At 35.4% G+C, this 25,673-nt stretch overlaps 1 protein-coding gene across 8 annotated transcripts; it reads right to left on the bottom strand.

Moving 5' to 3' along the window:
- Nucleotides 1-730: 730 nt before the first annotated feature.
- si:dkey-262k9.2 (uncharacterized) lies at nucleotides 731-24,238 on the bottom strand. 8 transcript variants are annotated; one of them, XM_052616393.1, is made up of 8 exons: nucleotides 24,153-24,238; nucleotides 12,388-12,439; nucleotides 11,902-11,949; nucleotides 10,891-10,914; nucleotides 9,632-9,727; nucleotides 9,472-9,537; nucleotides 8,729-8,771; nucleotides 731-3,716 (listed from the first exon to the last, which is right to left on the bottom strand). In XM_052616393.1, exons 1-8 carry the CDS (start codon nucleotides 24,228-24,230, stop codon nucleotides 3,671-3,673), a joined length of 453 nt encoding a protein of 150 aa, XP_052472353.1. In that variant the 5' UTR covers nucleotides 24,231-24,238; the 3' UTR covers nucleotides 731-3,670. The 8 variants fall into 8 exon arrangements, with proteins under 8 accessions (XP_052472353.1, XP_052472351.1, XP_052472358.1 ...); XM_052616391.1 differs by having other exon boundaries at nucleotides 984-3,716; nucleotides 10,891-10,917; XM_052616398.1 differs by lacking the exon at nucleotides 24,153-24,238 and adding an exon at nucleotides 21,011-21,164 and having other exon boundaries at nucleotides 984-3,716.
- Nucleotides 24,239-25,673: the final 1,435 nt, after the last annotated feature.

Raw genomic sequence — 25,673 nt, 5'->3', positions numbered from 1 at the left:
TTTCTGATTCTTTAAATTTATTTTTTAATAAATAAATAAAATACAGCTTTATCAGTGTATACCGCCTGGGTTTAGACTAAGTGGAGTTTCATATTATTATCTTGCATAAGCTGGGCTGTCAACAGTGGAAAATGAGTATATGCTGTTGTCAGAGGAAAAATGAAAATATCAAGACCATCTATTGGTGACATTTACCATTAGCATATCTCAGCTGGAAAATTGTGCAAGGTGTTTATGTTACTATTCTATAATTAACCCAAAAATGCAAATTCTGTCATAAAACAGGCAGATTTTATTTTTCTTGCATAGCAAAACGTCCAAGATGCTCTTTTGTGAACAGCAAAACTGAATGGTTGATAATGATAACTAAGCTAAAATTAAATGAGTAAATAATTACAAACTTAATTTAAATAAAGGTGAAATTTAAAAAAAGATTAAATGAAGAAACATGTTTATGTTTAAAAAAAATACTTTTAATTAAACTTAAACTTAGAAAACTGAAATGTTGCTTTGGTAACTAATTAAAATCATAAGTACAAAAACTGAAATAAAAATACATTTAAAATGTGAATGTTTGAAAGGCAAATATTTTACGAAATAAATATATTACATTTTAAGAAATAAAAATTATAGAAATAACAAAACATAAAAAAATACATAAAAAATATAAAAGTTATTCAAATTATTAAATAATACTAAAATAACATTGATGGCAAGCACACAAAAAAACTACCTTAAATTAAATTTTTATTTGATTCAATAATTAAGAATTATAACAATTAATTATTAAATGCCTTATTTTACATGTATTATTTAAAAAAAACACATTTTTCAAAGGAAATTGTTTCATTCACAATAGCACCATGCTAATGGAGCAGATATCACCCATTGTGTAGATGATGATGATCAAACTGTGCATCTAGTCCTTTTTATGATCTCTATATTAATTCCACCCAAATCAGATACATATATTACTAGCAAAGTTGTTTAGAACCATAATGTTTATTTATGTGTAATTCAACAAATAGATGACAGATTGTCTTATAAAATATATACAGCAACAGGCATTAAAATTTAAACTTCAGTAGAAATCACACAAATGTCCATTAATTACGGCGACGGTTATCATAAAGAATCGAGTCTGTGCACTACCAATGCTCCAGACTCTATTCTTGTGCACTGGGAGTGTATAGTACATTATCAAACTGCTGGTCAAATGTAGTCAGAGAGATGAATGTATGGATCATTGAAAATAAGCCGTACAGTATCAACTACTGCATCAACTACCAAGCGGTGCTACAAAAGAGTTCAAAGGAAAAACATTACTGATGACATTTGAAAAAGAAAACTCATAAACGTTTCATAAAACTATTTGAAGTATACATTTTTGCTGACAGAGCATATTACATAACATAAAAGAAAATAAGCTCTGATGTCGATTCTTATCTCCAAAGATTGTTGAGCAATCTACATCAGCATTTTCCACTCTGTTCTAAATTCAACCACTAAGAGAAACCGGTAACAGAACTGAAACGTGCATCTATGTGAACAATTGTTATATTACATCGCTGATTTTTACAGTGTAAAGTCCCATAAGCAACCTGCCCCAAAAAACCCATGAGACATTTTTAATAAAACTTGACGGTTTATAAAAACCTCTATTCAAAAGAGGGAGGAAAATGTCAAAATGATGTGAAACTGGCTTTCAGAATGACTCAAATGAGCTGATTTTTTATTGTTTTTCCCCTGTTTTTTCCAATAGCAGTCATCTGAAATGTTATTGTCTACACTATTGTCTAGCAAAGTATTTCCCAGAATAGCAAATCTTGATTAATAATTCACACCTATGTCTATGTCAATGTTTTTGGACCCCAAAGGTTCTTCCTAATATCTTCTTCTGTGCTAGACAGAAGAAAGTAAGTCATATAGATCTGGAATATTATTGGGTTAAGTTAATGGTTACAAAAGGTTCATTTTTGTGTGCACTGCCCCTTTAGCAAGATAGTAAGAAAGAACAGAAAACATAGTCTCAGCAGTGTTAAAAGTGTTTGCTAGCCTGCCGTCTTTGTGTAAATTCAGAGTAAAGAGCCGAGAAGCTCTGAGTCTTGAGACTCAGGCTAAAAGGGGTTGATTGATTTCCATTTTAATCAAAAAAAAAAAAAAGAAAAGAAAAGTGGAAGAAAAAAGATGAGAAAGAGGAGGATAGAAGTAAGCAGCTATAGTGTCTCAGTTTCAATCGATGATGTCATGGATACACTGGAGTCCAAAAGTCCACACTAAAGATCTGGCATTCAAAATCTGAAAATATACTTTTTAGCATTTTTTACTACATTCATTACTAAGAAATTGCTGGTATATTTCACAAATAGCCTATTTAAAAAGAGACGTCAAGTAACACATTATAGGGCTTTTCACACTGCACTTAACCACGGGAATTACTGTTGTTATAAACATTATTAAATTAGGTTCACACTTGTAATTTAGAAGGCGGTTCGACACTTTTGCAGTGTTAACCTCACACTGCAGTGCCAGAATGTAACTGCTAGATGCTTAGCAATACACACCCAGTCGCTTTCCACATTGACTTGATTTGGACCCTCATGGAAACAACACATATCAATAGTCGTTTCATTGAATGGAAAACTGTTTAATGGTGATTGAAAACACATGAATTGAGTGAAGAAGGATTGCTTTTACCTGGGGTTTAGAATGACCCAAGGTTAACTATTTCAGATGTGAAAAGCTTATTATTTTTTAACTTTAAAAATGTAGTTTTTACAGTGCATAGTGGACTTTTGGACCTCAATGTATATGTTATGTGTCTGTATCCTTATTTCATTATCCCTATTTACAATCTGCTTTGCTTTAGAGGAGTTGGCCACGGTGAAAGAAAGGAAAAAGAAATCAACATCGTTATTTAAAGCGGTTGATTAATTCACCATTTGACAAGTGGGTGTTCAAACCACTTTTTTTCACTCGCCTTTCTCTCTGGTTCTTTCTCTCTTCTGTCAAATAATCAGAGAGCCAGAGACTAGTTTTATCTTTAATCTGCCTTGAATTTGTCACTTTAAATGCACTGGGGACTGCTAACATTAGAGGATTGTAAGGGGAAATAGGGAGGATGTTTGCTTAAAGCTGCAGTTCGTGATTTTTGTGGCACTGTCTGCCATTGGCTAGTTAATTAGGTAGTCCCGCCCCAAACTCACGCCATTGGCTGAACCAATGTTGTTGCATCAGTTTGCTTAAAGAAACCAGAGCCACAGTGTTTGTTTATATTTGGAAATGTGAAAAAAAAAATACATATGAATAGCTTACTTTTAAGGTGAAAGTTTCTAAAGATGGAAAATATTACACACTTATACAAAAAAATGATTTGAACTTGATTTAAATAAAAAGTAATTGCAGGTGAAGAGGAAAAAGTCCCTAATGAGCTGTTCTCCACAGTCAAAGGACTTTCTCTGTGAGTGCAACATATGGCATGTGTGCATGAACGGTATACATTGTGCTTTTAAAAACAGTTCATAGAAAATTTATGATAGCAACACACTCTCGTCTTCTGACGTTATAGAATCCACTATACTGTAGAGACACGTTGGGATGAGGAATCGCATGCTTGCAGCTCATCCCTGAAAAGATCCAGTGGAGAGAGGAAATGAAGAGGCCCTCGTGGTTAGACAGCAGCTTTCTGTCCTTGCTCTGCTGGCACAGAGTAGACCCTAGAGAAACAGATAGAGAGAACAGTCAGTTCGCTATAGACTTTGATTAAATCTTTTAGACGCACTGTCTTATTTATTTATTTATTTTCTGCCTTTTCCCTTAACAGGAATTCTTCCCTCATTAAAACATTTTACACATAATGAAATTAATGACATATGTTTAAAATGATGCACACTAAGTGAAAGCTTAATGGAAGCTGTTTTATTTTTAAACGGAGCAAGGCATGAGATTAGTCAAAAATTACTCACTTTTTGTGGATTAATTAGATACTTTTGCTGTCAGCAAATCGTTTAGAATAGAAATGAACAAAATAAGCCTAGCAACAAGCCCTACTCATATCACATCCTCTGAGATAATGAGCGGAGTGATTAACTGCATTTCCATCAGTGATAGCCGATGTTGTGCAACTGGGTTCCGGAAAAGAAAAAGCCCATTCATTTTTGGTGTAAAAAAAATTTAAATAAAAAATAAATTAAAGACAGACTTAGTCTGAACTATGAAGTTGTTAATTTATGGTATATACGTTTGTTGAAGCAATTAGTTCAAATTATTTACTTTTTATTTATTTATTTATTTTTATTATCATTCAACAGTGGATTTCCTGATAATTCTGACTCATAATTCTGCAAAAAAATCCCCAACAATCAGAGAATCTAAGCAAGCAACTTATGTCAAAATATCTCTTTGTTTCTCTTTGTATGCATTTGTCTGCATGTTTTGCAATAAACTTTAAATCTTTCTGTGTCAACATTTTTATAACTATCTGTAATTTCTTAATTGGATAACATAGTTTGCAAAGCTTAATGGGATTGTAGTTCTTTCCATTTCCAAAAGTGCTGAAAAATTGGCCAGGCATTGTTGGATTCTATTAGTTCATTTCAGACCACTGAATGTTTGACTGACCAAGCTATATAATAATTATTATATTTATAGATTTATATTTTTACATTTGTATAATGTTACTTGTGATGCAAAGGCAACCATAATTCAACATCTAATATATATGACACAAGATATTCAAGGATTTCCTACCAAGCCATGTTTAAAGATCAGTAATAGTCTTTTTGAACTGTGGATAAAGTTATCATAGTTCAATTAAATGTTATCTCAAAAGATAAATGCAAATGTGATTCCTGATGATGTGACCCATTTCAACATGCTTCAGACTTATTCATAGCCTGGTAATACCAGACTCTGCTACTTCACTTTGCTTCGTAGACAGAGTCTGGAATGGCATAATAGAGAAGTGTTTTCTCTCTCGCTAGGGGGCGCTTGTCTGAAGTTTAAAATCATTAGTTACCCGTAAGCCAATCAGATACATTTAGTTATGACGTATGTTATGCGCCTGTACAGCCGCATCGAAGCACACACATCATGCATCGAACTCAAATCTATGATTGAATTTCCACTGTAAACCTGTTGTTAAACACTCTTCTTGTTCTGGCTTCAGTTTGAAAAAGAGTTGAATGTTCTCCATAACAGAGCGAATTGCATCCCGTGTCTCGTTTCCCATTTCCGCGGTCGTTTCGGTTTTCGATTTCTCTAACCTATAATTTAAAACTCGGTGCTTAGCATCTACGTCACGGCTCTCAGCCCACCCTCTGCTCGTTGATTGGACCGGCTGTTTTCAGACCAGTGGCAAACAGAAAGCTCTGACGCTGTATCAGACTGAGTACAGAAGCGAAATGAAATTGAGCAGAAGTAGGAAGTCTGACGTAGTCAGGCTAACTTATTCAGTGTCTAAAGACAGAAAGCACTGCGGTATTACCAACAATAGCTTGATAAATTTACACAGTCAGGCTGATATCTGTAAAGAATAGGGTCAGCTATGGGTCACATTGTACTTAAGGCAATATAAATACATACATGAGAGAGGAGCTTAACCATGAGTTGCATGCTGAGTAGAGTGACATTCAGCATATAGTTGATGAGAAAGATGAATGGCGCTCTTTGTGACACATTCATGCTGTTCAAACACATGTACGTACGCTTGCTTTCCTCGGGTAAATGGTGTTTAATTTGCCTCTGTGATGAAGTTGTTCACAGTTTATGGCTTTATGAACTATGGCAAGATGTTTTTCCCCACAAGGCATTTTGGGGGGCTTTTATGGGTTTTGTTTTTTATTGAGTGTGCTTTCTGTGAACATGCTCAGAAAGGTTCGGTGTTGATCCACAGACCCTGTGGTTGCTGTGTGATTAAGCCCCTTTCAGCCACCCTATCACTCAACACAGAGAGAAAAAAAAAAAAGACGTGGCTCAGCTAACTGCATTCCCCTGAGGTAACCTGTAATCCTGCAGAAGAATTTAACCTCAATAAAGAAAGCCAGAGAGAGAGAGAGAGAGTGAAAACAGAGGATATTTAAGCTTGCTGTGTGGAGGTAGGTGTCAGATAAACTCTGCTCCCTTCCAGCAGTCTCTCACATATCACCATACTCAGCAACTCACTCAAACTGATTACTGTGCAAAACAGGTAACCATCTCAGCCAAATTCAGTGACACAACCTATCAAAACAACAGCGAGCATTTTTTTAAATATATTTAGCCGCATTGATTTTGTCACCTTAAAGGGACAGTTCACCTAAATATAATAATAATAAATAATAATAATAAGTCTGCAGGTATTTTCGAAAATACTTGATTCTTAAAACAAAAAAAACAACAACGCTACAGCTAGTTACTTTACTTTGAAATGTGTGTTCCGTGCCAGAATGTCTGTTTTTGTTTTGGTCTGGAGTGATTACACCCACTGCCAAATTGTCGAATAGTATTTCGACACCTTTTGTTGCCAGTTGGTGGAAAACACAGCATATTTCAGCCATGGAGGCCAGCAAACAAACTCAGTCAGTCATTCCCCCCAACCTAAAAAGCTTCAGCATCCATCTAAAAAGCTTTATGACCAGGGAAATATTAAAATGCAGATAAATCAACTTATCAATTTAGGGGCCATTCACATAGAACAGGTTTTTCCATAGTTTTTCTATGTAAACATGCAAGATGGACGTGTATGGCTAGCATTTTTTGCAGCATCTCACACATGAGCCCCGCATTTTTAAGATGCCGTGTCAAGTTAAAAGAATTTTAAGACCCTGAAGACGGGGCAAGTGATGCAAGCTTTTGTTTACAGATTGAAATATGGCTTAAGTTTTTAGATCCATTCTTGTCAACGGCCCCTTAGGCTTGTCACATTACATTGTCAGTTGTGTGCATTCCAGTTGCATGTCATCAATCTGGCAACCCTCGTCAAAGTTGAGACTATAGAGTGGGGGGTGGGAAAAATAACTCTACATACTGCACATTAAAGTCAGTGAGCTGAATTCAAGAATCGGATCCATCTTGCAAAGGAATGTATCATTCAGGGTTTTGTGAACTAGATCAGCTGATTTCTATAAAAGGATCTAACTCAACAAATTGGATATAGACAAGCTAATCTCCATTCGAGACAACGTGAAGCTAAGTAGACAATCTTCAAATGCACAGGGGACTGAATGACTGAATGCTTACTTACAGATGCAGAGACTTTAAGGCCCACTCCCACCATGGACAATAACGATAACTATAACTATAATTATAACTATAACTATAACTATAAAGTTTTAATAATCATTCTAATTCCACATCACAAATATAATGATAATGAAATTTAGAAATGACATCACTTGGATCACTTTCAGAACAAGTTTTTCCAGCTGATGGGTGATAAATACATTGACAACCATTCAGAATCCGCCCAAAGCTTATGCATGTCAACATAACTGCAGATCACATGCTATTTATAATAAACAACATGTTTGTGCATTGGAAGATGCAAATATAGTTATCTCTTCAAGGCCTTCAAGTTTTAAGGAAATGGTCCGATCCTGCTTCAAATACTGAATCATTTTATGATGTCACTATTAATGCAATGTAGAGCTTAATGGCATGTAATTTGTTATGCTGTTTAATCTATTGATTCAGGTGAGGACATGCAGTGTGGGAGTGTGGCGGTGTTTGCACTAACAATAAAAATAATGCAACACGAATTGCAACACCTTTTTCTTCCTTGTTCCTTCTCTCTCTCTCTCTCTCTCTGATAAACATACAAACTGGTTCGGGCACTTTTGTCCCTATGCAAAAACACCATGATAAAAAGATATGGAAAAAGGTCCGTTTTCTTACTTTGCATCCACGTTTATAGTTTTCAGATGCAGCCAAGACATTATTCCCACACTGTAAACTCTCTCAGGGTTTAGCAGGTCATATCTTGCTCAAGTTACTCAGCGCCTGGCTTGTTTTCTGATCTTTTTTCTTGCTTTTTGTTTCAGAGGCTTGTTTCTATTAGCTCATGGCATGAGGGGCGTTTGACAGATGGCTGGAAAGTATAGTCATCAATGCACATGTACCAACCCGCTGCTAATAGTGGCCTATCCCTCCAGCATATGGCTCTCTTGTCTTGTTTACCAATGTCGTCTTGTGTTTATGGGTTACCAAGGATTCAGAGAACTGTTACCCATCCGACTGGTTGAACCACCCCAAAAGTCGACGGGGTGGATCATGCAAGCTGCCTTGTAAATCTAAGCACTGATGTGTCACTCAAGATAAAGTGTCAGGTAAGCTAAAGGTGAGACAAAAAAATAAAAAATAAAAAACTCCCCCACCCATTTTCCAGCAAGTGCTGCCAAATCCTTCTTAGATCCAGTATAAAAGGGGGACCATGTGGAGCAACTAACAAATAAGCAATTGTTCTTCCACAAACAGCTTCAGCTTCAATATTTTCCGAATTATTAGTGAGTTTGAAGTACATGAGATATTTCCATACCTCTACACACAAAGGCATGCACAAATCCACACTGCATTTGAAGGCAACATGGGTAATAGTGTGTGGAGTGCTCACACACATTTCTGTCAACTGGATGGAACTTTGCTATATTCAACACAGCATGCTTTAAGTCTTTAATAACATTTCTTGAAAATACGTTTATCTGGCAAACAGGTCATTTGAAATTATTTGCAAGCAAAACTAAATGAGTCTTACCCCTGTTCCCGGCTTTGCAAGTAGCGTCTGAAGAGGACAATAGCTGTAAAGATAAAAAGGATCTTAATGAATAACCTCACATACAAGTTACTGTATGGAAATTGTGTTGCTTTTTTTTTCATCAATCCATCAATGGAACTTTGGCGTAGAGCTTTAGCTCCTGTGTTTCTTGTAAAGTACACACCCATATTAAACTGACTTTTAACAATAAGGCAAACCTTACAGATATTCACTTACAGCTTGTATCGTATAAACTTTAATTAGAAGGATGTGTCTCATTAGTAGTCATGGGTATTCAAAGTGTGTTCCTTTACTCACATTTTCATAGATTTGCATAGGCACTGAATGTACAGTACGTTACTAATCAATTGAAAGAATCTAAAATGGCATTTAGGTAACTTTATAGAAGTACAAATGTTCATTAATTATTTTAAGCTTATAGAATATTGAATTCAAATTAATAATAACACAGGTATAACATGGATGATTCATAATGACATTACATTACAGAAGCTGTCAGTATTTCTACATTGTGCATTTCAGTTTATATCCAAATACACAAAATTTTGCATGCAAACATAATACAAATACGATCTAGTTACCATTTGATTGAATCTTTTCGCTAATCATGATCATATAAGATTTTTGCACATACTGTTTGTGAAAACTAATAGAGTGAGTTTAGTATCAAACTGAAGTGATCTAGTAAATGTCTGTGTTAGTGTGACTGGGATTCAACCTACCTACAATACCTCCAATGGCCAGAACGATGACGCTAACCGCAGCTAGGATGATTACCAATGTTCCACCTAAGAATAAACAATTAAAAAAATAATTAATTTGTGCACGTGTTCTTTTAACTCCAGAAATATAATAGTCAGAAATATAAAAGTTTTTATCAACCTTCATTAGCTGCATCCTCTCCTGTGGATTTATCTGATCCAGGACTTTGTTTAGGAATATTTACAGGATCTGAGTATACAGTATGCACTACTTTCCCTGGAAAAATAATAATAATAATAATAAATTAACACATACAATGTTGATATTCATGGATGAACTGCAAAAACATTGTAAATGATTACAAAATTCTTAATGTTAGTACTGAATATGTTTAAATAGAAACCCATTACAGCCTTGTATAATGGTTTTATGGGGCTTTTAGCCATTTTATTAAGGCAACTGTGAATATTTTCCTCTAGAGGCAGCAAACTGAAGTACTGAAGATAATGATTGTTTTAAGCAGGTAACCCAAACACTTCCCTGTCTGCCATTGGTTAAGCAAGTGTTTTTTTTTTTTGTTTTTTTTTTTTTCTGTTTACATAGTCACACAATAGTTTTAATAGTTGTCGGAAAATGTTTGAGACTCTTAATATTCCGTAATATCATAACTGTGACTGCAGAAGAGAACAAATCTCAAACTAAATTCAACTCAGATGAATTTATGTTCTTTGCATTATTGAACTGAACTGAATCAACACTAAAGCGATTTGAGCTGAACAATGACACTATTCTCCTGTAGAGCTGCTTTAGTTGAAACTAATGAACTTTGCAACACTGACACTACTACATTGAATCAACATTGCACTAAATTGAGCTGAATAATAACAGTATTGTCTTTTTAGTGCTGCTTTAAGCTGAAATTGTATACATTTCATAATTAATGAAACATGAAATGCAACATTATACCAGATTTGAACCCATATGAACAGCATAGCTTTATATGTCAATAGGCCACATCTCCGAGCCAGCTCTTTATATTAAACACTAACATTTATTTTTTTCACCTTTTATAGGAAATTAGATGGGAAATTCATCTCAATTCTGATCGCGCCCATATCAGCAAGATTTACTTCCCTCCATCCCACCCCCCATATGCCTCTGGCCAGAACTGGTGAGCAGGGCTTGCCTTTACAGCTCAGTAATTCTATCAGAGAGCAATCTTTCTGCTGATGAAGACAGACAGCTCCACGCACTGTAGAGCTGAATGAACTGTCAACGTCCATTAAAGAGACGGACAGTGGTGTGGATGGACCCGGGGCTATCAGCGGCACTCTGCTGGGAGACGCTAATTGATTTCATTCAGGAATTAATCTGGCAGATGAGCTGGTCACGTCTTACAGTAACAACCTGTCTTTATGTTACATGAGAGGAAAACCCACCTTTAAAGACATAGTCTTCATCGTCTTCTGGGTAAATGGGAATATGAAGACCGAATAGAAAAAAAGTTAAAGACAAAAAATTGCATTCAAATATAACAGTTATAAAAAAACAGTTACTGTTTACCAAATAATAGTTACTATCCGGATGTCATGAAAACATGTTCAAGTAAAAAGTAAAACACAATTATGTTTTTTTTTTTTTTTTTTTTTTTTTTTTAATGATAAAATTATTTATTTATTATAGACAAACATTATATATTTTCATTATATATAGTTTTCATTTAAATAATGTATTTATATAATATACACATATTTTCATATAATTGGTGAAATGTTGGATGTAATGCATTCCTAAGTTTTGTATAATACAAAAACATTTTCATATTTATTTGAGAAGTGTTGGGTGTAATACATAAGTAATCAATAACTGTAATTTAATTACTACTCCATTGAAAAAGTAAATTAAGTGATTCTTCTTAATTTTTCAGTAATTTAATTACAGTTATACTGGATGTATTTGCATTAAATACTGTATAGACTATAGAACAGAAGTGGATTTAACATCAAAATTTAATATTTGGAATATTTTTAATTAGTGTCATTTTATATCACTTATTTGAAATAATTTAATAAGCAGTTTCATATCTATCCTTGTATTATTCAGCTGGGCGAAGTTGATATGGGATTTAGAAAGTAATTAGTAATAAGTAATGCAATACTTTTTAGATACATTAATTTTACATGAATCAAATTACACTTTTGAACGTGATTAGTAGCTAATAATTCATTTGTTTTTGTTTTTTTATAGCAACTTATCCAACACTTATTTTGAGAATGAGACATAATATTATGCACATAATATTATGTAATGGTCTTAAAAATTATTTTCCTTTATATATGATTTCAGTAGTTACTATTAGTTAATTTGCTTTGTGCTTGTGGAATGAAATATGACCTGGGCATGACAAGATGAGAGCCACACATATTCAGAAAACATGAGAGATGTCATACCCATGACATCTCCTGAAGAATCTCCTTCTGTGTCTTCTGATGTTGCAGCTGTTGATTTGAATACATAAATAAAAGGTTAGAGGTCACATGAGACTAAAGGTCACAACTAAATAACTTCAAAGGTTATTCCACTGCCAGACAGTGAAGGTGAAACAGCCCAGTTGTGCATCACTATTTTAACTTGTATAAATATATATAGCACTGCATTTTTCATCTAAGTGGCTGATAAAGAATTTACATAATTTGACGAAATCTCTAGTGTTAGCACAAAACTTTCAGAGTGTTCAAGGCACTTTGGATGAAAAGCATCTGCGTAATGGCGAATAACATGAGGATTGGTTCACAAGCTTGTCACTGATACAGATGCTTTAAACAGACATGAGAAGAAAAAGATGGATTGAGTACAAAAATAACCATCTGTATGGGACAGAGAACTTTTGATCAAAGTACGGCAGAATAATGTAAACCTAGAGAGAATGAACTTACCTGCACCTCCAAGAATCAAAAACAGAAAGAGTAAACGCAGCATCTTCTTATTCTAGGAAAAAAGATAAGGAGAAAAGTACACATTAGAACAATACACCTAGATTGCTCAATAGCTTTGATACATATTCAACCCCATGAACCTGACCTAGTGTAACCTAGATAAATCCACATAGAAGAACTGCTTTATCTCTCTAATCTCAAATAGATCACAATTATCTATTACACCATGCCATAGTTGAAAATATATGCCAGTGTTAATAAATAACCAGAAATACAATCAGCCCAGTATTAAACTGAACTGTGGTTAGCCAGGCTAAATATTTCAAATTCATCAGAAGTCTTTAGTCCTTATCCCATCATGAATTTACTGTGGGCTGACTCATGGTTCATGGCTTGTCAACTTTGTGGCCTGGTGTGCACATGTGAATGCAACTTTTTTGTTTTGTTTACCAAAGCACTTGAACAAGCACACTCAATGGGAAACTTATGCTGAGTGCCATAAGCTCCATTAAGAACCATGCAGGCTAGTCATGCTAAGCAGTTTTAGTTTAGTTTATCTTCCCATAACAGTGAATTCCTGAACCGTGTGGGTAGTTATCAGTTTTGCCCCCTTGAGATCCTAATCTCAAAAGAGTTTTGTGGCTTTAGTTCAGATATATTATCTTTATCTTCAAGGCCATTTCTATGCTAGTCTTCTCCTAAAAGTTAAATTAAACTTGTGATATTAGGCAATTTGTGAACCAAGTGATTTAACAGCCTTCATTCTGAAATCATCAGACAAGCTGCTAAATGACTTGAATCAATCCCGCTAAAACAAATGCACATGGAGGATCGTTCCTCTTTACCTATTATGTTTTCAAGATTTTACTTCTACATGGTACTGTAACTTTCCCAGAACGGCCTTGTTGTGGACATAATCCAGGCAGATGTTTGACACATGCAGCTGGCCAAGCTCAGCTTCCGCAGGCTGTTATTACTCTTAACAATTACGTGTATTTATTTTTGTTTCCACTTTGGACTAGGAAATGGGAACTAGCTGGGGAATGATGTTTTCCGGAGACCCAAAACTAAGGCTTTTGCTTGGTGCCAAAGCTCCAAAATCCCCTTCCGTGGCCTGCACATCAATTTCACAAGCCGCTGCTCTTCATCCAGATATTGTTGTTGGTGCCCATTGTGTTGGGCTTCCACTTCCTGTTGCTAATTGCTGTTATGATGTCACAATAACTGGGAACCCCAAACAGGGAAGTGACACTTGGACATTATACACCTGCTTTCTTCATTCATATTATACTACCCCAACTGGATGTCCACTTTGGACAGTTTTCCTTTGCAAAGACTGAAGCTAATAATAGGCCTATTTATAATTTAATCAGTCATTTTGTGCTGGCACAATTAATGCTTTTAAAAGAATGGACAATCTCAAATAGATACAAATTAGAATAAAGGTAAAAATGTGGAATAAAGACAACACAAACATGTTTACACAGATGAGTCGAAAGCAGTAGCAAAGGGATCTGAATCAATGAATCGTTCATTGAATGAATGAATCTAAATGAACTGAAGAGAGAGAGTCATTTAGGTGAGCGCATTTTATTATTTCTTCTACTCTGACATTAAAAATAGTGACGTAGCATTTTTCTGCATGGAATATTAGTGTTAAATTCAGTTTGTTTCATTTAATCACGAGTCATGTTGACATAGATATGTATACGTAGAAGCCTCATTAGCGACTTTTTCCATGGGCCGCTATATATAAGCCTTCCACCCTATTTGGCCATAACAGCCGACTGCCATAGATATGTATAGGTAGATGCCCCATTCAACAGCGTCTAGTACGTAGAATGCTTCCAACATCTTTAAACAGTCAACTTGATGTCATTCACTATAATAATCAATGAAGATTCAAAGATGCCACAATCCTCCACAGCCGATGGTTGTAAAATTGCCAGGGTTTAAATTTCAGAAGAAACGGGAAAACCTTTCACAGGTGAGAATGTGTTGGTTTGTGATTGTGTTTTGTAAATGTATTAACTAAATATTTGTAAGTTTTGAAACATTGGTAACTTATGTTACTGTAATGGTGAATGATGACCCTACGAATATGGCGGATGTATTATGATGGTCTGCAAACCCTCGAGTACGGTGGCCGAGAGAGCTCAACGTGTTGTTGTGTAGACATAACTAACACTATACAACAAGATGAGCTAATTAGTTAATACAAAATTTTAAGTTACCAATGTTTCAGAACTTGTAATATTAGAATTAAAACAAAACACATTCTCACCTGTGAAAGGTTATACCGTTTCTTTGGGACTTTAAATGCCTGTGGTTTTTAATACCATTGGCTGTGCAGGATTGGGGCATCTTCGAATATTCATTGATTATTATGGTGAATGATGTCAAGTTGATCAATAAATTGGGGAATGTGTCTATGTGCTTGACGCAGTCAACTCTACCTATACATATATATGCACGTTCATCTGAACGCACCACAAGATGGTGTCACAAGAACATTTATTTGTGGTCAAAAAGCTATAATGTTATTTTACTAAAAATGCATAACGTTATTTATACATTTAATGTATTCACAGAAAAAAAATAGTTCAATAAAAGATATATTTTCATTTACAATAATATATATTTTTAGTAGATTTAGTGCCGTGCCAGTTCGATGACGCTATTTGTTTGTGGTTCTCACTGAGGTTTTATGAATATCTCACTTTTAATGGAATTCCGTTGTTAATTTTCAAATAGCAGGTGGGAAAATTCCTAGTTGTGAGTGGTCTGGATATCACCAGTACTCCCCATAAATAAATGCTGGATCAGCATGAGGGACAGGTCATGAAAACATAAATAAAAGCAAGAGAATGAATAATGCTTTTGACACTGTCAAATGAGCTTAGTAGTTAGAACAACCTGTGAGTACTTGGAACTGTGCTGAGCGGAGAGGAGAGTTTGCTTTGACCCTGACAAGTCTATATTTGTTAGTCTAATTAGCAAATTATCATATTATAGTAACAGCAGCTGAAAGGAGCCTGGAACACTTTGTTCTAATTGTGCAATCATGTTTTCATCTGTGGCTTACTTGTCTTAAATGTGTCAAAAACTGTTCATAAGTGAAAATGAAAGAAGCACTAGTAGTTATACCAGTAGGCCTATGTCAGTCTTAATGATAGGCTGTCTTGGCAAACTCATCCATAAGGGACTGCAGTAAATGTGAAAAAAAGAAAGAAAACAGGCTCCCCATAAAGAGAGAGAGATTGCGGTGGCTTAACTCGTCTCGTGATTTGGAATTTCCACGCTCAATTCACGGCAAGAGAGATTTTTGCAATTAAGCTGTTAATCAGAAGATGTGGGACCGGTTGTCAGAGCAAGCACAATCCAAGCTTGTAAAAATGTGACAGCAAATCTCCCATCAACAGTAACCTAGAGACATCTAAATCCCCCTCCGACCCCCTCCCTAAATTCCAATTTGGTGCACCCGCCTGCCTCGGAGAAATAATAAGCTGAACCAATTTGAAAATATTTATCAGTGCAGTCCAACGCCTGCGAGTTGACAGTCCTCCTGAAGCTTGCGTCGCCGAACAAGTGGCTAATATATTTGTGTTTATTTGAATTCAAATTGAATTTGGTCTGTTCTCCTGTTTTTGCACTTGTTTTGCCTCCACCTAATTTGTGCTCTATCATTAATATGTGCAGTCCTGCAAAAGAGGCCCGACATGAGCCTGCAGCAAAGCCATCAATGAAAAACCACTTTTATACCTCGTGAAATCATAAATCAACACAAAGTATAACAGGATTTTATTTTTATTTTATTTTTTTTTTTGGCTTTGTCCTGCAGTGTGTGATTTCTGTGTCTTCGTCTACTAGGATTATTTGGGTTTATGTTGCCAGAATTTTTATGTGTGGTGCGTTCTTGGTGTTTTCTTCATTATGATGAAATCATTGGGAAAATTAGCCTGGGAAAGTTTTGTGGATGACAGAGAGACAGACAAATAAAACAATGATTAGCTATTTTGAAATTGGTTAACATTATTCAGATTATACATAGTCTTGCTCATTGTATGTAAACTCTTCATAATATGAGCAGGGATATGCATCTAAAAAAAGCTAGGGTCGTAGGGTCAGCTGATTACATGTAGAATTTAAGCAGACGAGGAAAGGGTCAACAAAAACAGATATGAAGATTATTTTCTACAGCACAAAAACAATTTTCCACAGAAAACAGGAGCAAATAAACTGGTGACTAAGAAACTGCCTTGCTCCATTCTTACGGAAAATAATCTGGTCTGATGTCTTACTTCATCTGAGTCATAAACTCTCATTCATGTCTCAAACATATCTAGGCCAGACTCACTAACAACTCCCAGTTGAATCAGTAAATCCGTTTATAATGTTTGTATTATAGCTATGTAACATTCAGGTTCTATAAAAGCACAGACATGCACAGTGTCCTAACCAGACGAGACAATGTTATAGCTGATATGGCTGGTTAGAACAAAAGCACTTAATGTGCATTAAGTTAGTATTCAAAAGCTTCTTTTTCTGAAGACTTCTTGTTATAAACTAAAATTCCAAAGCAGTACAACGAGGCTGTATTACAGGCTGAATTTCCTTTTTAGTCACTAGCTGCCCAATTATGCCAATTATGCCAACTCTCATAGTGTGAGTACGTGTTCTGCCAGCTCTTTTCTTTATTTCACACTTTCACATGGCACAAGTGGCATGTAACACTGTATATCACAACAAAGATTCTAAACATAGAAAGCCATCTTTTGATCTACAGTTCCTCACTGCCAACACCTCGACTGAACCCAAAACCTCAACGCTGCAGATATGTGTCTAAAGTTAATATACATGGTTTCAGTAAATGTTTAAATTTGGCCTGGACTGAAAGTGAAAGACTTGTGGGATAGTAAAAACACAGTTTATGTGAGAAACACAAACAGAAGTTTCAAAAGTGTGATTGCTTGAAACAGAAGCTGTAAAACAGGAGGTTGAAATGCTGCTTTGGTCGAACAGTATTTCCTTTATGGTCTATGAGCAAGACATTCAATAAAAGCACAGATCAAAATAACACTATACTGTACAACAGTAAATATATGTAGTAAGAGGGAATTTGGACAGTTTGAATTAGATTTAAAGGCAACATTTACCAGAAAATATTTTTTTTTAATTTTCTTTAGTCAGCCCTTATGTCATTCTAAACCGGTTTTACTATTTTTTTTTTTCTTCTTTTCTGTGGCAACAGAGTTCGGTTTGTTTTCCATGTTATTTCAATAAGGGCTGGAAAAAGTCCTGATAAAAATATGACCGCATAATACCACGCGCGCTTCTGATAGATCATCTAATCCTATATTCCCTACTCATAGCAATTGCATGGAAAAGAGTGACCAGCACATTATTCGAAGCATTTTTCTTTTTGCATTTCACAGAAGAAGACCAGCAAGTTAGAATGGCTTAAGGGTGAATAACTGGTAGCAGCATGTTTTATTTCGGGACCAACTATTCCTTTATTTATTTATTCCTTTTTTGAGCTTTGACAGGGGTGATATGTAACAAAAGAACAGCAATGATGATAGACAGGACCTACGGTACAATAGTAGGGACATCAAACATTCATCAAAGGGTTTTAGAATAAAGCAGCACATAAAACATTCTCAGAAGCACACTTAACCGCAGCAATCAACCACATGGAGCTCATATAATAGGGATATGGTTGTGATTACATAAAGTTTGTGTTAAATGGTATTTGCTGATGGAGGTCTTGGTAAAAAAAAAAACAACCACTAAAAAACTAAAAAAGTGTGACAAGATATGCAAACCCCCCCAAAAAACTCAAACGCATCCAAATATGAGGTGGCTCAGAAACTGGTGTGCTGGTACAGGGGAAATTTGCTAAAAAAAAAAATTATTTAGCACTTCAAACAAAACCTCACATATGGCTGGTAGTGGTTTGACATTTTCTATATGTGTGACATCATTTAGGTCGCCTGATGAACTGCACAGAACTCCAAACTCAACTGACAATGTTCACAAACATGACAGGAGAAAGAATATTCTCGAGTGCAGTCAAGACAAACATATTGCACAATCTTGCTTTAGTATCTGAAAGCTGTGCAAACAAAATATCCAAGTCTGCATACCGGGTTTTCCTCCAAAGCGTGCTCTGAGACCACTGGCAGCCTTGCTTTACAGACACACACTGTTGCATTTACAAAAATAAACTAGCATATTCTGTGAATCTGAATCTGTTACTGTTTCAGAAGAGCTTTTGAGACAGAGAACTCCTTTAAGCATTATAGTTGCCATGCAATACAAACTTTTGAAGAACTCCTGAGAGAAATAAATGCAATGGTAAAACTAACAGTAATAGTATGGTAGGAAAAATAATATGTATATGCAATTTTATATAACCTGAAAATAGTGCCTGACATAGTTTATTTGTACCAAAAACCTGTTTTCACATTGGAGGAGGAAACATCTACAGCACTTCAATGTATTCAACATTTGCACTGACCATATGGCTTTCACTACAACAGCAAATAAACATCACTAGTGAAAAATCCAGCAGCCAATGAAACACTGCATGCACTATAAATGCTTCTGCATGGGCATAAAATATTGATAGTAAAACAAAGTTTAATTACAGACTCACCACTTCCTTGGCCCCTGACGCACTGAAGAGGACAGGAAGCTGAGCTGACTGAAGCGGAGTTCTGAGAGCAGCAGAATCATTCTCTCAGATCTAAAAACTGCGCTTTGCACGTCATGTGCACAAAACTACACCAGTGTTTCTCAACCGTTTTGAGTACAAGGCTCTGTATTATTCAAAGACAATATTTAGAAGCACACCATAGGCTAAAATATGCCTTCTGGTATAATGATATAAAGCTATCTGTTTTTAACCTTTTTATTCATAGAAAATAGAAGTGTCAGAAGGTTAAAGTAATTGTCCATAATTAATTATGTGATTACATAAGTTTTAAGAACTATATGGAAGAATGGGCTACAAATGCTTTTTCTCAAAGATCTGTGCATGCGCTGGAAGACAAGCGACAGGTTACATGAATTCGTAGATATTTATGCATTGCACACTCAGTTGAAGGTGAAGATGTATCTATGCAATACATTTGTAATTGCATTGCTTTTGTAAATGCATTTTGATACGTTTTGTATAAGATGCCACAAAACCAGTACGTTTCTAATATAATGCAAACATGAGCGATCTTTAAAGCGTAAATAATGATATTTATAAAAAACGAAAATTGAAGTTTCAAACACGGTTAAATCTTTAAGGGTGAACCAATTTAATTATCCAATTTGAAATAACAAGCCACTGAGCAGTCAGCTTTGCTACCATGCCAAAGTTGCAGGTGACACTCATGTTTGCACATCGCCGGCAGCAGCAGAACATAAAAGTGAATATTTTGTGGGGAAGTTATGTTTAGCAGTGGAATGAAGCAATAAAAGCTTTAAATGTGCCACGGTGTCAAAGATGCATGATTTTCAAAGTGATGCACTGATATGTGAAAGCAAGTCATCATGTGAGTTTCATGCATCCAATATTTGGGAACCAAAACCGAGAACACGCCAGGGTATCACGAGTCCTTCACGTGACTCAGTTTGACCAAAACGTATTCCTTCTCTCAAAAAGATGCATGCATGATATTAAATAATGATAATAACAGTATACATGCTATTATAAATAAATTACATGCCCCTATTAGGTATTGCTGAATATGCAAATATATGCATGTGGCAAACAGCGCTGTGCTGACAGAGTGTGAAGTGTGTTTATCATGCATACAGTGAGGCGTTAAAAGTGTGATAAACAGGCAACAGTTTTATTGTCTTGTCTTCTTTCAGCAACAAGAATTCAAGAAATTCTTCACTGTGAAGTCGAGCAGTTTAAGCCATCCCAACATGACACATACACACACTGAAGCTTTGGAGTTGCACAACCACATCCAGTGGAAACATATTAAACAAATGATTCTTTAAAAGAGGATGCAACTAATCCTGTTTTGTATGAACAAGGGACAAGTTCCCTGTGTTACTGTTTATGATAGATTCATAGATGCTCCGTCAATCTTCTCAAGAAAAGTCACCTATAAATACATGCCATTTGCTAAACGCTAGTTACAATCTAGTCTAGTAAGCTGATAACTGACCTGCATGTTGATGCAATTGCTGGACACTGAAAGCAAGTGTCAACATGTTTGTTTACAGTCACAGAGGACACTGCCTTCATTGATGACTGTCAGCACTATGATGTCTATCTAATTTTAACTCAAAGCTGTCAAAAAAAAAAAAAAAAAAGATTTGTGTGTGTGATGTACTCTGTAGCAGTGCTTTGAGCACCTATGTTTCTGCAAAATAGCCACAAATGAATCTGCAGACATTTAGTTTTCTTTTCTTTTTTTTCTTGTAGCTTGTTGCCATTTGCTCTGTATTGTATCACAAAAATGTACATATGAAAAACTATTTAAGAGACACAGCTTTTCGTATTCCTGAGTTAACTAAATGGTTTATTAAAAATAAACGAAAAGCCCTCCTTACTTTAGAGACATACACTCCTATATTGTGCTTTTAGAAGCAGTGAAGAAAAAGTCCCACTCACCAAATTTTAGTCCAGTGCTGGAGGTTTCGTTCACGTGCGCTTATGACTGTCTCTATTCTCACATGAGCTCCTATGTCAACTTTCCTGGTGGAATGGGAACTTCCTGGCTGTCTTAACCCCTGTGCTCATTTGACAGCGCTGTGATGTGAATGTCTCATTGGCTGAGGTTCCACATGAAATCTGACACCAGTAGGAGTTTCACCTACACCTTGCTGACTGTAAAAGAATGGATTTGTACAGAGTGTATTGTTGACATTTATGCAGGGACCTATTCTGTATCATATATCAGTTCAGATTCTGGTTCTCTTATGCAGTCAGCATTTTCGCATGAATGATTCATATAGGATAGTTGTAAATGCTGGGGGGAAAGATTCCATGAATCTCAAATGAATATGAATTGATGTTTCAAGAGTGCTGTATTTTTTTGTATGAATTACATGTTTGACAAGAACTAGGATTGGCTGGACCCCTCAGGTGCTGAATGCAATGATGAATATCACAATGAGTCACTTCTATATCTTTCATCTGCTCAACATCATTTCAGGGGAACCAGTCTCTTTCCTGTCTTTACACTGTTTTACATTTTCTTTATTTCCAGCAAGGCCAGATCTGGTTGATTTATTTGTATTGCATTAGTTTGAACAATAACAAAATAAAGTGTTCTTATCACAAATCTTCACTGACTTAAAAATATTGTTTAGCTTTTAACAAAATATATATATATAGATTATCACTTGTATGTGTTTAAGCAAATAATAAACAAAATGAATTGTTATTACATTTTTCTATACATGGTGTTGCTAAAAGCATTCGTTCGACTTTTTACAGCAGAAGTTTTTAATGAGGGTAGATTTTATCAAATGTTTTTCAGTAACTGCTGTAAATGATATTAACTAAGTAGCGTGTCACATTGTAAAGCGCTAGAGCGTAATATTTTGACAACATTGTAGCAATAAAAAACATTATTTACATTGCTCGCTGAATGTTTAGCACCAGAAGGAAGCCCGTCTCATTCGGAAATGATTGACTCTTTTGAATCGGTTCATTTGAGTCCAGGATTCACTCACTTAACTCTATTTGTTTTACAGAAGGTGGGGATTTTGATTCATCCCAACGACTCAAATCTTTTGAATCTTTCTGCACTGTAGGCTACATTGCGTAGGTGGCTGCAAGCCTTTGCATGTTATGAGTGAGTCATTCACTCATTCTAAAGTCACAGACAAAACAAGTCTAATTATCATTTATTAAAAAGAAATACATGGATCTGCAAAGAGACAAGATGTTTAAACATTATTATTATTTACCACAATTGTCAACAAAACAAAGCTATTACTTAAAAGTTTGATTCAATCGCGAACAAAACACTAAATTCTTCAGAACTTGTACAGAGTAAAGCCTGCATGTCAGTCAGCATCGGTCAATAGTAGGCTACTTAGTTGGGGTTATTCTTTTATTTATGTTTTTCTCCATCTCGGTTTTATGCTCCACCCCAGTGGGTGGCAGAAGTGCACCTACCGCTGTAAAACGGAAAGAAGAAAAAGAAGGAAACACCAGTACCGCTAATCGGTTCGGTTAGGCGGTTTTTCCAAACTGTAGGCTACATAGGCTTCTCAGAGCATTGAGCTGGTTGTCCTCTGTGTCCATTACTACTCAACTAGCTCACACTCACAGTTCACTACGTCTCAGGAGAGGGAGTCACCATGGCCATTTCTTATCAGGAACTTCTGAAGCTTCATTTAGAACCATGTTAATTTGAAAAATGAACTGGCTGAAATATGTGAACTGACCAAATTACGTCTAAAACTTAAGTTGCCTGATTTTAAACCCCATGCTTAATCTTTGTATAAAAGCCCGAAATTGCGTGGTCAAGCTCGTTTTTCAGGAAAGTTTTCAATGATAATGTATAAAATATGGTTAAAGCCTATACTCTATCATATTTCATATCTTATCAAAGTGATAAAAACTTTGCTAAAAAACTTGAAGACAATATCCTACATTCTTTCTTCTCTCATCTTATTTTTCTACCAAGTAAAAGTGAGCTTAAGTTTTAAATTATCATTAATACCGAGTGTCTGAACTGCAGCAACTCACTTATAAATATATTAAACACATGCAAACCTTCCAGTAAATGGTTTAAAAATATAATCTGACTATTATTTTATATATATGATTTATAGTGTTAAATAAGTGTCATAAATTAAAGATATTTAAACCTGTGAACGCTTTGTAATATCAGGTGTTTGACTGATGCAATGACTTTTGGTGATCAGCAAACAGGTTAAGGGTTGAATTAGTCACATGCAATCCACCTAAACTAAGGAACAATCGTCATGTTCTTTAAATGTATAATCAAGCCTTAGCTTGCCCAGCCAACTCCCATTATAACATATGCACTGACACAATATCAAAGCAAATGATTCTCCTGAAGAAGTTTTCAGTGGATGCGAGCGAGGCAGCTATATTAAAAGAGTTCGCACAAAAATAAACATTTTCCATAATGTACTAAGCCTCAGGCCTTTCAAACCTTGATGGATTCCTTAGTGCAGTACAACACCAAAGGAGAGGTTTAGCAGAGAGTCTGAGTTGTGTCTTTTCATTCAATGGAAGTGGATGGTGACCGGAGGTTGTCAAGCTTCAAAAGGATCCTAAAAGCAGTCTATATGACTTATGCATTACATTTCAAGTCTTCCAAAGTCATGCAATAGCTGAGAGTAAGCCATTATTCACTAAAAATCTTGCATTAAAAGTGTTTGGTCACCATTCACTTTCAATATGTAAAAGAGCAGCTCGGACATGTACTGTAAAACTGTCCTTGTGTATTGTTCCTTGGAAGAAATTCATTCATACAGGTCTTGAAAGATGTGAGGATGAGTAAATGATGACAGAACTATTCCTGAAGTATATTTTATATATATATTTATGAAAATCTCTTTGTACGCTTTGAGAATACGTGATCCTTGAAGGTTTGTATATTTATCTTCCTGGCTCCTTGACGCCATGATGATCTTGTTTTTGAGTATCGGTCATGCATCTGACTCACTCATGTCTCTCTTTCTTCTAGTTGGCTGACGAAGGATTGTTGAAGCCCTGTAGGCAAAGGTGTTACTCCTCAGCTACTCTACGGTGCCAAAATAACACTTACCCGGAGGGTTCCGCCTGTGCCCTTTCTAACGGATTTTTCAGCTGAAGTCAGCAAAGGAACGACTGGTTCTGCTGGCATTCATGCAGCTGTTGAGAAGTTAAAGAACCAGTTATGGTACGCCCACACTTGTTTTGAAAGCTGGCTTTACAAACTGCATTGATATTCATCACTCTTGGATACATGACGTAAACGTGTCTGAGTCACAGGTGAACTGATAAACAGTTAATTTGAAAAGGTGCTTGGCACTGTTAATGACTTCTAAAGAAAGGAAGATAAAGTCTCTAACTATGGGAATATATATATATATATATATATATATATATATATATATATATATATATATATATATATATATATATATATATATATATATATATATATATATATATATATATATGAAATATCTTCCGTGTTCTCAAAAGAGTTAATCAAACACACCGATGGTTGTAAGTCACACAAAGTGTATTTATTTGATAAAAAAGGGGGAAAACAGTAATATTGGCATTTAAAATAATTAATATAATTATATAATTAATCAATTATTTTAACTACTTCAGTCTTTAGTGTCACATGACCTTTCAGTTTTTATTTTGCATTTGCAGATGCATTTTTTTTGTAATGAATAGGCAATTCAAAAGAATACGATTTTTTTTTGTAACATTATAGACGTCTTGTCTTGATGTCATTTTGAATCAATTGAATGAATCCTGGCTAGAAATAATAATAATATTTTTTTTTATTTATTGTTTATTAGAAATTATTTTCAGTTTTATCAGCGCTACACATTTAATACCATGTCGGGACAATTTTATTCTTATGATTTCAACATTTTAGATTTTCAGGATTTCAAATTAAATAATAATCTTCGTAATGTTATTACATTTTAGTCTCAATGTACTGTAAAAAAAAAAAAAAAAATTCTATTCTTTTTATTTTAGAATAAGCTTACCCTGAAATACAGTTTCTTGTGCTAGTTTTATTTTATTTATTTTTTCGTGCTAGAGCAATTATTTGCTCTTTGGTATTGCTAGAGTCAGAGTCAAGTGGTGGGACTTTCTCATTCTACATTTGATCTAGACGAAGATCTGTTTGGTGCAGGATGAGTCATGACTCTTCATGGACTATTATCACCGAAGAGAAACATGTCATTTTATCAACATTTGGAAGTTCACTAGCATGACCTCAAAACGGACATGCACGAAACAGGAGATGGCTCATGATAACTATGTGCCAACCTTCTGAGCAAACATGCATGTCTTGGAAGAGCCCGCACTGCAGCTTTGATGGACTGATATGGTGTACAACAGCTGTTTTGAGAACGATCAGGATCTAGAAACTGTCTCAGCTGTGAAAACTCTTCACAGTTTCTTACCCAAAGACCACATAACCATTCAAGAGGACAGAGGGGTGTTGTCTGAATATGCTCTTGCCGTCACCACAAACAGAAACAAGCCGTATTGTGTGCTTGTGTGCAGTGGAGGTGTGTGGGGAGGGGACCGCGAGTCAAGAATAGGGGCAGCT

Source organism: Carassius gibelio, chromosome A15 (assembly GCF_023724105.1).
Source record: "Carassius gibelio isolate Cgi1373 ecotype wild population from Czech Republic chromosome A15, carGib1.2-hapl.c, whole genome shotgun sequence".
In the NCBI taxonomy this organism is placed as follows: Eukaryota; Metazoa; Chordata; class Actinopteri; order Cypriniformes; family Cyprinidae; genus Carassius; species Carassius gibelio.
This window is presented reverse-complemented; position numbering and strand designations above follow the sequence as displayed.

Bases quoted from the DNA above. Each gene is read 5' to 3' on its own strand.
- si:dkey-262k9.2 (XM_052616391.1), bottom strand. From the start codon at position 24,230: ATGCCAGCAGAACCAGTCGTTCCTTTGCTGACTTCAGCTGAAAAATCC. The intron at 11,950-12,387 runs GTAAGTTCATTC...TCAAATCAACAG, and splicing joins TTTGATTCTTGGAGGTGCAG to CTGCAACATCAGAAGACACA. The intron at 3,717-8,728 runs GTAAGACTCATT...CTGTTTCTCTAG, and splicing joins TTGCAAAGCCGGGAACAGGG to GGTCTACTCTGTGCCAGCAG.